We start from the raw sequence: 13,434 nt of genomic DNA, 5'->3' as shown, positions 1-13,434 counted from the left end.
AAGGTTCATAGAAAATGTATTTATCGAGGTTGGCTCATACATTGGCCGTTCGCCAGCTCGTGACGTAGATCGATGTCCAGTTGGAGTCCGAAAGGAACGATCTCTTTCACTTTTCACTAGGTATATAATTTAATTTTTTGGTAAATCTAAGTCAATTTTCCCGCACTTATGTTTGTACACGCGAGCCGAATTAATGTGTATAAAATGTTGTTTTTTAACAGTAAAAATGTTGTAATCAGTAGTGAATGGTAGAAAAAGTTGGGGACGCCCGAGGAAGACATGGCGCGATCAAGGGAAACAAATACTTATGTATGGTTAAATTAGGAGTGTGTAATGATCGAAGAACAGGGAGTGAGGAGAATGTATGACGGGGAAGTGAATGGTAGAAGACGTAAAGGACACCCGAGAAAGACATGGGACGATCAAGTGAAACAAATACTTTAAAAAGTATACACCAGCTATTACATATAATTTATATACTTTTAATACTTGAAAAACACCCTTGACTCGGTACAGAAACGTGTGGTCCGTTTAATAGATCAAACGGATTGGATTCTCTAGAGCTCAGTCGTCAGGTGGGAATGGTGTCCTTGTTCTACCGGTATTTTAATGGAAAATGCTCTGAGGAACTAGTAGCATTTATCCCTTCGGTATCGGTACATAGTCGGAGAAATATGACAAACATTTATACTTGGTTAACTTTAATTATCTCAGGAAAACGGGTCATTTCTACGACTCGTTCTGGAGTTCAACAGTTTGGCTGTGGAAAGATTTTCGCGTTTCCTCCCTCTACAACATGGATTCATCTTCTCCAAAAAATCCTCCGCACAGCATCCCCAAAGATGACATAGGCCCTGAGGAATTTATTTTAGCTGTGATAAAAAGAGTATGGGGAAGGGAAGATAATGAGGAAAAGAAAGTGGGGAAGTACATGGCAATTCACATACGGCCACCAAATACGGCTAAAGCCATTTCAAGCATGCTTCGATTCCGAATGGTGGTCTTTCACGACTTTCACCAAGGCGATGCTAAGAGCATCATCTACCACCATGTTCGACTCTTTGTATTAATACAATTATTTTCAACACTTTCCCTGTAATATCCTTGTCATGATAGTTTTCTAAATGAGAATTTCCATTGGAAATTTTGAATATCTTTATAGGCGCTAATAAATAACTTCGATTCTACGACATCAATGTATAAGTAACACTGCAAACATTCCTGGGATTTTTTCATTTTATTCCGAACATTAGTTTTAATATAATAATTAGTATAATGTTACCAACGCGTTATAAATAAATCATCGCGAATGCATTCTGAGTCGCTTGACGCCACTTGTTTTGCAATAAATTCATATATCCCAGTGGGCTTCTAGCTACGTCACGATTTTCTAGCCAATCACCGCTCTACCCTTCTCACACAAAAAATATTTACAAAATAGCACTTATTTTATCTGTAATTGGAGACTATTTTGGTATAAAAATAATCGCCTTTGATTTGATTTTATTTTGATTATGATTCATTGAAAAAGTTAATATTTTACTGATTTTATCAAAAATTTACACAAACACAATTGCGCCTGTATTTTCCTCATTAAATTATTTGATAATATAATTAGCATCGATATTATATCATCGTCAACAAATATATTTCGATATAATAAAAGAACTATCCTAATTTTTTTCTAGCTTCTCTTTTAAATACGTCCATGTGATTGGTTTATTTTTGACGTCCATTTTCATTACCATTTTGTTCCACGTGCGCACGTGCGTCAGTGATTTGTTTATCTGCCAAAATAAAGATCTGATCAAGGCGACTGGCGAACTATTTTGAGGGTCTAGGTTTATCCTAATGTTCGAGCGCGGCAGTAAAAATCACATCATCAGTAAACCGATACTTTTCTTACTGCCGATTGCCGAATGGAGACTGAGCGTGCTAGACAGAATCTGCCGGATAAGGTCGTTGTTTTGAAATTTGACGTTTCATTGAGCGCATTCAGCTGTCAAACCCACATGAAGCGTAGATGACAAGAAAGCAGAAATGTCATGTTTTGACTCTCTCCGGTTTGTTAATAGGAATAATATTCATCGTAAACATCTACTTCCTTCATGTAATAAGCAACGAACCCGTGAGCGCGAGAAAGTCCTCGACCCAACATAATCAAACCCCAATAAAGACAATTAGTGAAAAGTTCATTCCAGCGTACTCAAACGTAAATACTCATTTTTATTCGATATTTTATGAATTAAAAAGACAGTTAACATCGAAAAAAACCGAAAACATTTCCATTTCCACTATATGGACGGCAGCCAAACAGGTAATGATTTTTTCTAGAGTATTGTCTTTTTATTAACATGGATAATTATTAATGATACGCGTCGATTAATTGCAGTGGCCTTTGGACGGGTTTATATATTCCACAATCGACCCACTCTTTGCCAATGTCCTGGACGCCCTCAGGACCTCGAAAATAATTCACGCTGAGAATTCACAGAAAGGAACTCAACTTAAGTTGTTGCTTACACTCGAGGTACGTCCACTTATTGCACTAATTGGTCAGACATCATAATAATAATATATTATGTCTAATCAGATTCACTGCATTCTTACTACATTCAAAATTAGAACCGCCCTTAACAAAAACAGTCCATCTTGTGTTATCCTCAGTCATTGCGTAAAAATGATAATGTTATCGACAATCATTATTTAGAAGAGTAATAAAATATGCATTATTATGTATCACCTAAATGTCGCTTGTAAAACTTTTTGAAGGATTCTATAACGGAGCCGACAATACATAGCTATATCACACGTTCATACTCGACGGTTTGGCTTTATCGAACATGTTGACTTAGAAGAACCGTGCCTATCATTACATCTACACGCTCAAGCAGCTCGACACAAGATGGCATTCCAGCCTTTACCCGGCACCACCAAGACGCTCAGTCAAATTAAATAGTTTAATTTCTGTTGAACATTGAGCAAGAATTATGGACATTGAATCTTTATCGCATCGAACGAGACGGTACATGCATTGAGACATGTTTGAAAGGGCGTAAAATCACTGAGCATGAACGAGAATAATAAGAATGCCTTATTTAATGGGCCCATATCTCTGAAAAGTTCTCTTCCAAGCATCAATGAAATACATCGCTACTTAACCTTTAGGCTGCGTTCAAATGTATGGGTGATTTCACCTCCACGCTACACATTTTTTCATCTCGTTTCGCTGGCCAATAATACTTTTTAAAACTAATTAAATATATTTCACATGATCATTCTTTATGTAAACCTTGCTAAAATTACGCATCCATATCTTAACTAATCATAAATAACTTAAAATAATTGCTTTGGCGTGATGTTTATATTACTGAATATCAACGCCAGCCGGGCCATACCGCCTGGTGCTTACGTCTGCTTGCATTTGAATTTTTAAGTCACATTACTTGATCTATGCGCCGATTTGTTTATTATTTGTTAACTTATTTACCACATGTATGCAATCTTTCAAACATTTTTCGTTTTAAACTTCGAGAGTAAAGATGATTTTTTTTGTCTTATAACGATAGAATAATCATATTTTTACAAATATTAATCAATTTAAAATTCAGTTATTTAAAATACTTATTAAATTTTTTGTACAGGATATACATATTATAATTTTATATAAATAAATTAAAATATTATATTTAAATTAAAACACATTGTGTTCCAAAACATAAATTCTCTAAAACACGAAAAAGGAAACACGGCTTCCGTGGTGGTTGAGGGGTAATGCTCTCGACTAACAATCCAAAGATCGTGGGTTCAATCCCCGGCGTGCTCAAATAAATTTTATTTGATTCATTTGAGCTCATTTAAAAAAATATATGGTATATTTGCTGCACGTTCCAGAGTGGATACTCTCAGTACTAGTAAGACTACCATTCTGAATTGAGACATTGCTTGAAATGTCTTTAGACATATTTGGTGACCAGATCTGAATAGCCAGGCACTTCCCCACCATTCTATTCCCCTTCTCCTTCCCCTCCCCACTACCTCCAGCCTCTCAACATACCTCAACTGGAGATGCCATAGTCTCACTGGCTCCAGATGGTCTGGAGCAGTTGGGACTCGTAGTATACTCGGAGTGCGGTATTCACATTAAAAAATATATGGAAAGTAACATACACTGCTTGCAAATCTCAAAAAAAATAAAAAAATTTAAGTTTAACAGCTCTAATACCTAAATTAAACATTTTCTTAAAATATCTATTTTTATTCCAGCGAAATGAGATTGTCAAATGAAATTCCTAAATTCACAATTGCTGAAAAACCATCACAAAATCAGCCTAAAATGATAAACAGCGAACGATTCCACTGATGTCGCACTAATCGTCTATTGCGCATGCGCGCCTAACAAGACCGTTTGAACCGGCGCAGCAAATTTGAAACATGCTGAAGGGGAAAAACTGTCTCGTGTGCTTGAAATCCTTACCCACGATAAACAAATTAATTTGTAGAACATACTTCTAGAGATATGAAAGGGGAATTTTTTTAAATGAATTTCGGTTATGTATCGCGCTTTTGTAAGTGAGTATTCAAACCTAGAAATAAGTGGTTCCTGCGTGAGAGGCAAGCGCGATAAAATTAGTGTAGATGCTTCCCGCCGGCTGGGGGTTAATAGGTCTCAAATTTTAGTTCACACAAACGGAGCAAATTTGAACGACTCGGATTCAAATATGATTTAAGATTTTCACGGCCAAAAGTATTTTTGTTATTTGTTTTTGGGGTATTATGCCGTGTTGCGCTAACTCCTTCTTTAGCCAACGTTTCGGACAGCATTGCAGTGTCCATCATCAGGGCAGATGTCTTATTTGAGGTTGTGTTAAAATGTGAGCTTAAGTATGAGGTTGTGATACCGTGTTGCCAGCTCCAACCCTCTGAGCTAACATTAACGTATCATTTTTTTATTTAAAGTGGTTTTCTTCGTTTAGCTCTGGTGTATCCGTCAATTACCGGATACCAAGAACTATTAAGCTTAGCTCCATCGTCTCTATTAATGTTTACGGGATTTTTATGAATTTCAATGGCCTCCGTAATCAGCCGTGCTCTATAAGTTTTCGGTCTCCCCAGGATTTCAGGAACAAATCCAAAGTAATGCCCGGTGTCAATCAAATGCTCGGCAATTGCCTAGGGCATACTGTATATAGGAAACCAACCCATACGAATCGGTACTTACACGCTGATTCGCACCACCACCCAGCGCAGAAGAGAGGACTTATCCATACATTGGTGACCCGAGCGACCAGAATATGCGAAGAACATAAAATCGGAGCGGAACTTACGAAGCTGACCGATGCACTGGAGCGTAACGGCTACCCAGCAAGTCAGACAAGGCAAATCATAAGAGCCAAATCTGCACCAAACGAAGACAAAGTTGAACAAGAGTCGAAAGGCTGTGCCTTCCTGCCTTATGTGCACAATGTGACAGACAAAATTGCCAAGCTTTTGAGAAAGGAAAATATCAAGACTGTCTTCGGAACAACAACAAAGATACAGGACTTACTGAGGTCTGCAAAGACTAAGTTTCCTCTGGAAACAGATGGAGTGTATAAACTCAGCTGTTCCGGATGTGACAAGGTCTATGTAGGCCAGACAGAGCGGACTATCTCCAAAAGAATTTCGGAACACTTCAGAGCTTGTAAACTCGGCCACCCTGACAAATCGGCAATTGCCGAGCATTTGATTGACACCGGGCATTACTTTGGATTTGTTCCTGAAATCCTGGGGAGACCGAAAACTTATAGAGCACGGCTGATTACGGAGGCCATTGAAATTCATAAAAATCCCGTAAACATTAATAGAGACGATGGAGCTAAGCTTAATAGTTCTTGGTATCCGGTAATTGACGGATACACCAGAGCTAAACGAAGAAAACCACTTTAAATAAAAAAATGATACGTTAATGTTAGCTCAGAGGGTTGGAGCTGGCAACACGGTATCACAACCTCATACTTAAGCTCACATTTTAACACAACCTCAAATAAGACATCTGCCCTGATGATGGACACTGCAATGCTGTCCGAAACGTTGGCTAAAGAAGGAGTTAGCGCAACACGGCATAATACCCCAAAAACAAATAACAAAAAAAGACTCGGATTCAAGTTACGCGCAAACCACGGGTTAATTGAACATACATCCAATAAATATTTCTAAAAACAGCATCAGTCCCCACAGAAACTATTTACCTATTGGTTCCTTGTAGTATTATTATTTAAAATAAAACAATAACTTCTTCAGATCACTTTAAATCATATTTTTACATATGGGTCACTTATTGTTTATACATAGCACATACACATCTTATAACTCTCAGCATGGGAGATCCCAGTGAGGATATCATTATCTCTATATGTTACTAAGAAAAGAAGACAATAAATCATTATTATTATTATTATAAGCACCATTAATTTTAACCATGAGATTTTCACAACATAAACTCTCTTTACAATTCACCAAACGAGAATAATGAACCTAGGAATTATACTTACACTATTTTACGGACTTTTCACGTGATTATCTATACGAGGAGCGAAATAACAAGCACTTTAAACAACAACGAAAATATAAACCCTAATACAAATGACACTAGCGTCGGTCTTCTTTTTTCAGATTTTCTTTCTTCCAAGGTAAGACTATTAGGAATGGGACAAAAAGCATGGGAAAAGGCAATTTGAGTAGGTACTGGATTTGGAATAATCATAAAACTCTTCCAATGTTAAACACCTGTCTTTTACAGGGTGGGCAGAATGTGCTCTTCAAGCCGCAGTGGTACGCTCGAGATTTTGTCATCCGAGGCTCCGTGTACTCGGGGAAGGACCGGCACAATGCGGAGGTGGTGGCGTCCTACCTGTCCATGCTGCTGGATATCCGATGGGTGCCGCTGGCCGTGCTGAGAAGACTTAACGCCCGGACAGACATCTACGACGTAGCCACGCCGCAGCTGAAGCAAACCATGTTCACTAAAGGTGGCCTATTAACTTCATACTTAATAATGCCATACACACATGTGTATATTGTAATTTCTGTGTGATTAAGTATTCCATGAGTAATGGTCTTGATTTGTCCAGAGAACGGGACCATGTGCCTGTACGGCAAATGTTTCTACTGCCGTCGTAACGAAACAGTGTGCGGAGATCAACGTGGTGAGGTAGAGGGCGCCGTGATTCTGGTTGTGGAGCAGCCCTTCAAGAAGTACCGCTCTCCGTGGCAGAGGACCTACAATGCCCAGAAGCAGGCAGACTGGGAACATAACACTGAATACTGTAGGTTGGTAATAATAATATGGCTACATAATCAAATTACTTGAAAATTGGGTTAAAGTGCTAAAATATTAGAATTCTTCATAAAACAATAACTTGGTAACCACCACTTTTATTTTGTTATACTACAATGGCAGCTTCTTCAGGGCTGTATAATACAGTATTAACCAAAGCAAGAAGCTACGGCTGTAGCGACACCCGTTCGGCATTAAGTATAAAAAATTAAAGTGGTGTTTACTAAGTTATTTTTTTATTTTAAATTATCACATCACAAAGTATCGGCTTATGAACAAATAAGAATTCTTCTCTTATCCCTTTTTATTAAGCATGGGTCTGTGGTTTTTATCAGATTATTGCTTTAGTCTTGTATATTAACGAGGCTTCTTACTAACGAAAAATGTTCAAGAAACACCAACTATAATTGTAAATGAATCAATTATCTGTCAAATGAGAACTTTAGTAAGAAACAATATAACTGGCACACTAATCAAATAATAAACAAAACAGTTAAAATACCTGGATCAAAAACAAGAAATACAAAAGACTTAACAAACATTGTCAAATCGAACAACTATACTTTGCATATGCATGAAGACATTAAGAGTTTGCATCGACTATGCGGTTTGCATTTATGCATTACATATTATAATATATTATATAAACAAAATTAAATCGATTCAAAAAAATAAATCATGAAATCCATTTCTTACAAATTGCACAATCGATCTTATAATTATCATCTTGCAACTGTGATTTTCAAAAATTGATTCATTGTGTGTACATAAACAGTTTTCTGATTTCGCATGGACATAATCAGACAGACAGAAAAGTAGTTTTAGCCATTGTAAAAAAATATATTTTTTTAGTGAATACCGCACAAGAGCCCCATCTGCACCCAAACATCTAGAGCCAGTAAGACTATGGCATCCCAAATTAGGATATATATTTTTATTTATTTTGGTACAATATTTTATATTTCTTAGTACAATTTAGTAATGTTGACCTCACTGGGTGGCTTACCTGTGGTGAGGCCTCCGTTTTATATAGGCTGAAGGTAGTACGAGGGTAAGAGGAAAGTGGGGGAGTACCTGGCTATTCAAATCTGGTCACCAAACACGGCTGAAGCCATTTCAAGCAATGTTTCATTCTGAATGGTGGTCTTACACCAAGGCAATAGTGAGAGTAACTTCCACTCTGGAACATGCCGCAAGTATACTATATATAATTAAAAATTGTGAAATAACACAAAGTTATTTTTTTATTATTATATTATATATTATTTTGTTATGTCTTAGCTAAGCACATCCGATAGCCACGGTGACTCCACTATCGCTATTCAAGAACAGAGTCAAAAATTCCTTGAATTCCTTGAATTTTTGACTCTGTGTATCTATCATAAGCGACACAGTAGTCATTACGATAATTTTACAGATCCCTACAATGTTCTGCCTAAACAAAATTTTAGACCACTCTAATATACGAAAAACGTGTACAGGGACACAGAATCCAATTTTGGCGTGATAATTTGGTATTCTCATTTAGGACGCTTATAATTTAACCTTACGATACAATCTTTTGGTAATCATGGCTATGTACGTTATTACTATAGCAAACAATATAAATTAAAACATTGAAATCCATATAAAAATGTATTTATGTACAGGTAGGTAGTGCTGCAATTTCGATTTATTTGCAATTTACAGCAGGTTGTCGCACACGCCTCACCCAGGCACCAAATCAGCATCACCTCAGCTCGAGCCGTTCAGATTTCTCTGTATGAATGTCCATACTGCAACGCACACTAATCAATATTGTAAGGCATCACCCAGCCTCGGGACAACCTAGTGAAATAAGGCAAGGCGGTGCCGATCCGATGCCAAGATGAAATGTGTGCGAACATTAAGTCTTCATTTGAATCATAGATTGTGAGGTACAAAGCGCCCTTGGGGTGATTTTTCACGAAAAATTATTACATATTTTATTGTGAATTTGGTGGCTAGTATGTGATGGAGTACTGTTAAAATAATTGAATATTTAGTTTATTGAGATATTTATTAGATTATTTTTCATTCTATTGACAGCATAGTGAAGAAAACGCACACCCTGTCCCGAGTGTTGGACCTGGTGGATGCGGCTATATTCGACTTCTTGCTGCAGAATGGGGACCGTCACCATTATGAGACTTACCTGGACCGCATTGTTCTCCTGGACAACGGAAAAGGCTTTGGAAATCCTAATAAAGATTTCACCGACATTCTTGCTCCGCTCTACCAGTGCTGTGTGTGAGTTATTTTTTTTTTTTTTAATTTTTATTCCAGATCTCGGGGAGGGTGGTGCAATCCCATGAGCTCCATATTATACATAGAATATATATAAAGTAAATATAACAAAATATTGTAAGATAATACATACACAATAAACGAAAACATAAGATAATAATAATAATAACACAAAAAACATAATGAGATTAAAGTTTTTTAAAAAGAAAAAATATTTAAAAAAAATATATATATATTTTATCTATAACATCAGGATTTGGCTCCATCGCTTTTAAATAGGTCCCTGCCAGAAGTGCAGTGCTGCCATCACAAGACCGTTTAATAATCGCATTATATTATATTTTTTGTCAATGGGTGCTTTTAACGTTGAAGAAAAACTTATTTTACTTAGTTAGTTTAAGGGAGATATGTACATATATATAACATAGACGTAAATGTGCATACATATATTATGCAATTTATACAAATACATAATGTCAATAAGGAACTGCAATGAAAAATATTATGGTTTAAAAAAATATACATTCATATCCCCTCGAGTGGTCACGTTTATAACTGGAATATGAGTTAAGTGATAGGCGTTCGAGTTGGACACTTCTCACCTTCATTTAAAATAAATCATACCTCTGAATTTTAATACAGAGACATATAAACTTTTATTGTATTATTTATGTTCTTTTACAGTAAAGTTAATTCGTTGTATTTTCCATATTTTTGGATTACACACTCCCTCAAATAATACCTTTATATTAATATTTGCAATATATGCATTTAGATTGAGGAGATCAACCTGGGAGCGACTCCTGTTACTCCCCGGGGGCTCCCTGTCGGAGGCCCTGAGTTCCCTGTCCACATTGCCAGGGGCCCAGGGGCCTCTGCTAGCCCCCGCACACCTGGAAGCCCTAGATCGGCGGCTCCTGACAATCTACTCCACCGTCGATACCTGTGTTCAGAAGTACGGAAAGTATGTTTTAAAAAATAAGTGAATATGTATTGTATTCCAGATATTTTTTTTTAAATATATTATAGTATTTATTTTTATCTGAATGTGGTGTTTTATTATCAAACATTATAATGTTTATTATCTTGTATACAAGGTAAATCAATACATGTTTAAAAAAATAATAATTGTCCATACCTAATTGGGGTATGTTGTGAGGCTGAACGTAATTGGGGAGGGGAAGTATTTGGCCATTTAAATCTTGTCATTAAATATGGCAAAAGCCATTTCAAGCAACATTTCAATTATTCTGGACTTTCATCAGGGATCGTTCCACTCTGGACCGAGCCACAAATCTTAATACATAAAAATTCAGCCTGCGTATGTTTGCGCTTGCAAAACTCGAAAAGTATTCGACCGATATCGCTGAAAATTTCAAAGTTTGTTCTCATTAATGCCAGGAGTGTTTAGAGAGTATTTGAATGGTAGAGAAAGTCAGGGAAGTCCAAGGAAAGCTTAACGCAATATCTCTGCACAGGAATGAGATACGGGGTAGAATTAAAGTTGATGTAATGTAGTTTTTTATCAGTAACATTGTGGTATACAGTTGTGAATTATGGAAGAAACTTCCAATAAAGACATTAGCAAAAGCAAAGCATTGCGTCATTGGTCCACTTGTATACTAAATATCATGTTATTCTAAATTACTTAAATGTGAAATAACACAAATTAATCTGTGTTAAGTCGTTGGCGTCCGAATTGTTGAGCTAAAAATTGGCCCTCACTAGTGGCGGCTCTTCTAAGAAGGTCATTTGGTCAATGACCTCCCAAAAATATGCTGCAAAATAGTATTAATATAAAAAAAGGATTTAACAATCTACCCGATTATTAATTTAGTTTTATTCATACGTTTTTTCAATTCGTTCCAGTGTCCAATTTAGAAGCTATTGCATGTCCTAGCGTGGGTCACTTTCTTTCTCTTTGCTATAGAGACAAAGGAGGTAAACACTATCATGTCTGACGCATGCTTAGTATCATACAAAATTTATTTTTAAGAGTCTTTCGGACATGACCGCGGTGAAATAGATCTATGACCATAATATTAAGGTATTAGAAGAAGGTGTGAAAAAATGTCAGTCGAAAGTTTTTGTGTAATAAACGATAGCCATCTTGAACTTGAATATTAGTTTGCGAAATTATGTTTATCATAATTGACGTAATTTGCATGGAATAATTTAAAATGTCAAATTCTGTGGATGTCATTGTGAAAGAAATTGCAAACAATTCATTGAATGATGACAAACATATTCAAATAAAGTGACAACTAGTTTATTTTACAAGAGAGGTTAAAAATAATATTACAAAATGAAAAGTTATAATTTTTGTCAGTGTTTTGCGGGTGCAATAAAATGAATGTATAGGTACTTTTTTATTTATTTATTTTTATTTATTTATTCTTTAATATATTTGTTAAACAATGGTATAGTATATTGTCCTCCACGCTAGGAGTTCACCTGTGCTGTGTTCACCACTTTTGCTTTCATTGTTTACTTTTTCAATCTACTTATAAACAATGGACTGAGGTTGGAGTTAGTTATTTAAAAACTTTTAGGAGGAAAAGATCTTTCAAAAGAAAAAAAACATCAATTAGTTATATGTGTAAATAATTAGATAAATCATCTTAAATTAAACAATATTGTACTACCGGTTTCAGAATATGTGAGTATTGCATTAATATTTCTTATTCTTTTTTTTATTGACCTTCTACTTCTGGACTCCTAGAGCCGCCTCTGGCCCTCACATCTGAATTAATTTTGTATCAAATTGTTTAAATCTGCAGTAGTTTACTAAATCTAATATAACTTTTAAACCCTATGTTAAACGTAATAAAAAAATTATAATAATGTGAGTAAATGAAGATATGAAAATAACTATTTTTTTTACTCAAAAAAGTTGAACGTTATTTACGTGTATAATATATGTATAATGAAAAATTTAATTTGGTATGATAGTCCTCAAAGCATCACCATAACTTTTTCGATCAATGTTAACGATACCAGAACCACTCGCCATTTTGAAAAATCACTATGATGCTGATCGCTAACGAAACTTAATTTGTAATTATCAGGAAAAAACTTTACCGACTTATTATTGCCAACAATACTCAATGAATGCTTCATTATCTTTAGAGCGATTCGCATTTAAAATTTGAAACTCAGATGTCACCTGTTCGACCGTTTTTAAGCTGACATACTTCAGACCCGCCGTGCCGGCGTGGTTGGAGTTTAAGACATAGCGATACACCATGGTTTGATGCCAATGGGTTAAAGGGATTTGAATCCGGAAACTCTGGATTCGTAGTCGGGAGCCTTACCCCTTAACCACGGAGACGGTCAAAAATTAGAAAAAAACTAGAAGATAAAATGTGTTCAACTAACGGTGTTTCTATTTGCATAAAATGGCTAACCTCAGTGCTCAGAATGCAGCAAAACATTTTAATATTATAAAATATTTTAGTCAAGAGTTGCAAAACCCGTTGTGAAATCTCTAAATAGTATAAAATAAAGTCACTATCCGCGTCTGTCTATTTGTGCGCTTTATTCTTTGAAACTGCGCAACGGATTTTGATAGGGTTTTCACTGTCATTTAGGGCATTTCCTCCAGAAGGATTATAGGGTAAACCACCCTATCATTGGCACTCCACCAATTTATTGGCATGCTCTAGTTTTTAAAAAAAATTAAGATTTTTTGTAGCCAGATCTTATATTTTTTAGTAGAAATTAAACAGTAGTATCATTTATTACTCAACTGGCAACACACGTTTTAATTTTTTTCAAACATGGCGGCGCATTTACCATCTGTTTGACAAGCCGCAACCTGTGCGACAAAAACAATCAAAATATTCGTTTTT

At 35.9% G+C, this 13,434-nt stretch overlaps 1 protein-coding gene across 1 annotated transcript; it reads left to right on the top strand.

The window, feature by feature from the left end:
- The first annotated feature begins 1,732 nt into the window (after positions 1–1,732).
- Positions 1,733–10,624, top strand: LOC149425286 (glycosaminoglycan xylosylkinase homolog). Its single transcript, XM_089651062.1, has 6 exons — positions 1,733–2,317; positions 2,393–2,530; positions 6,782–7,010; positions 7,113–7,311; positions 9,386–9,586; positions 10,359–10,624. Exons 1-6 carry the CDS (start codon positions 2,024–2,026, stop codon positions 10,567–10,569), a joined length of 1,272 nt encoding a protein of 423 aa, XP_089507188.1. The 5' UTR covers positions 1,733–2,023; the 3' UTR covers positions 10,570–10,624.
- Positions 10,625–13,434: the final 2,810 nt, after the last annotated feature.

This window comes from Hesperophylax consimilis, chromosome 3 (assembly GCF_061612785.1).
Source record: "Hesperophylax consimilis isolate HC1 chromosome 3, BYU_Hcon_1.0, whole genome shotgun sequence".
Classification (NCBI taxonomy): domain Eukaryota; kingdom Metazoa; phylum Arthropoda; class Insecta; order Trichoptera; family Limnephilidae; genus Hesperophylax; species Hesperophylax consimilis.
This window is presented reverse-complemented; position numbering and strand designations above follow the sequence as displayed.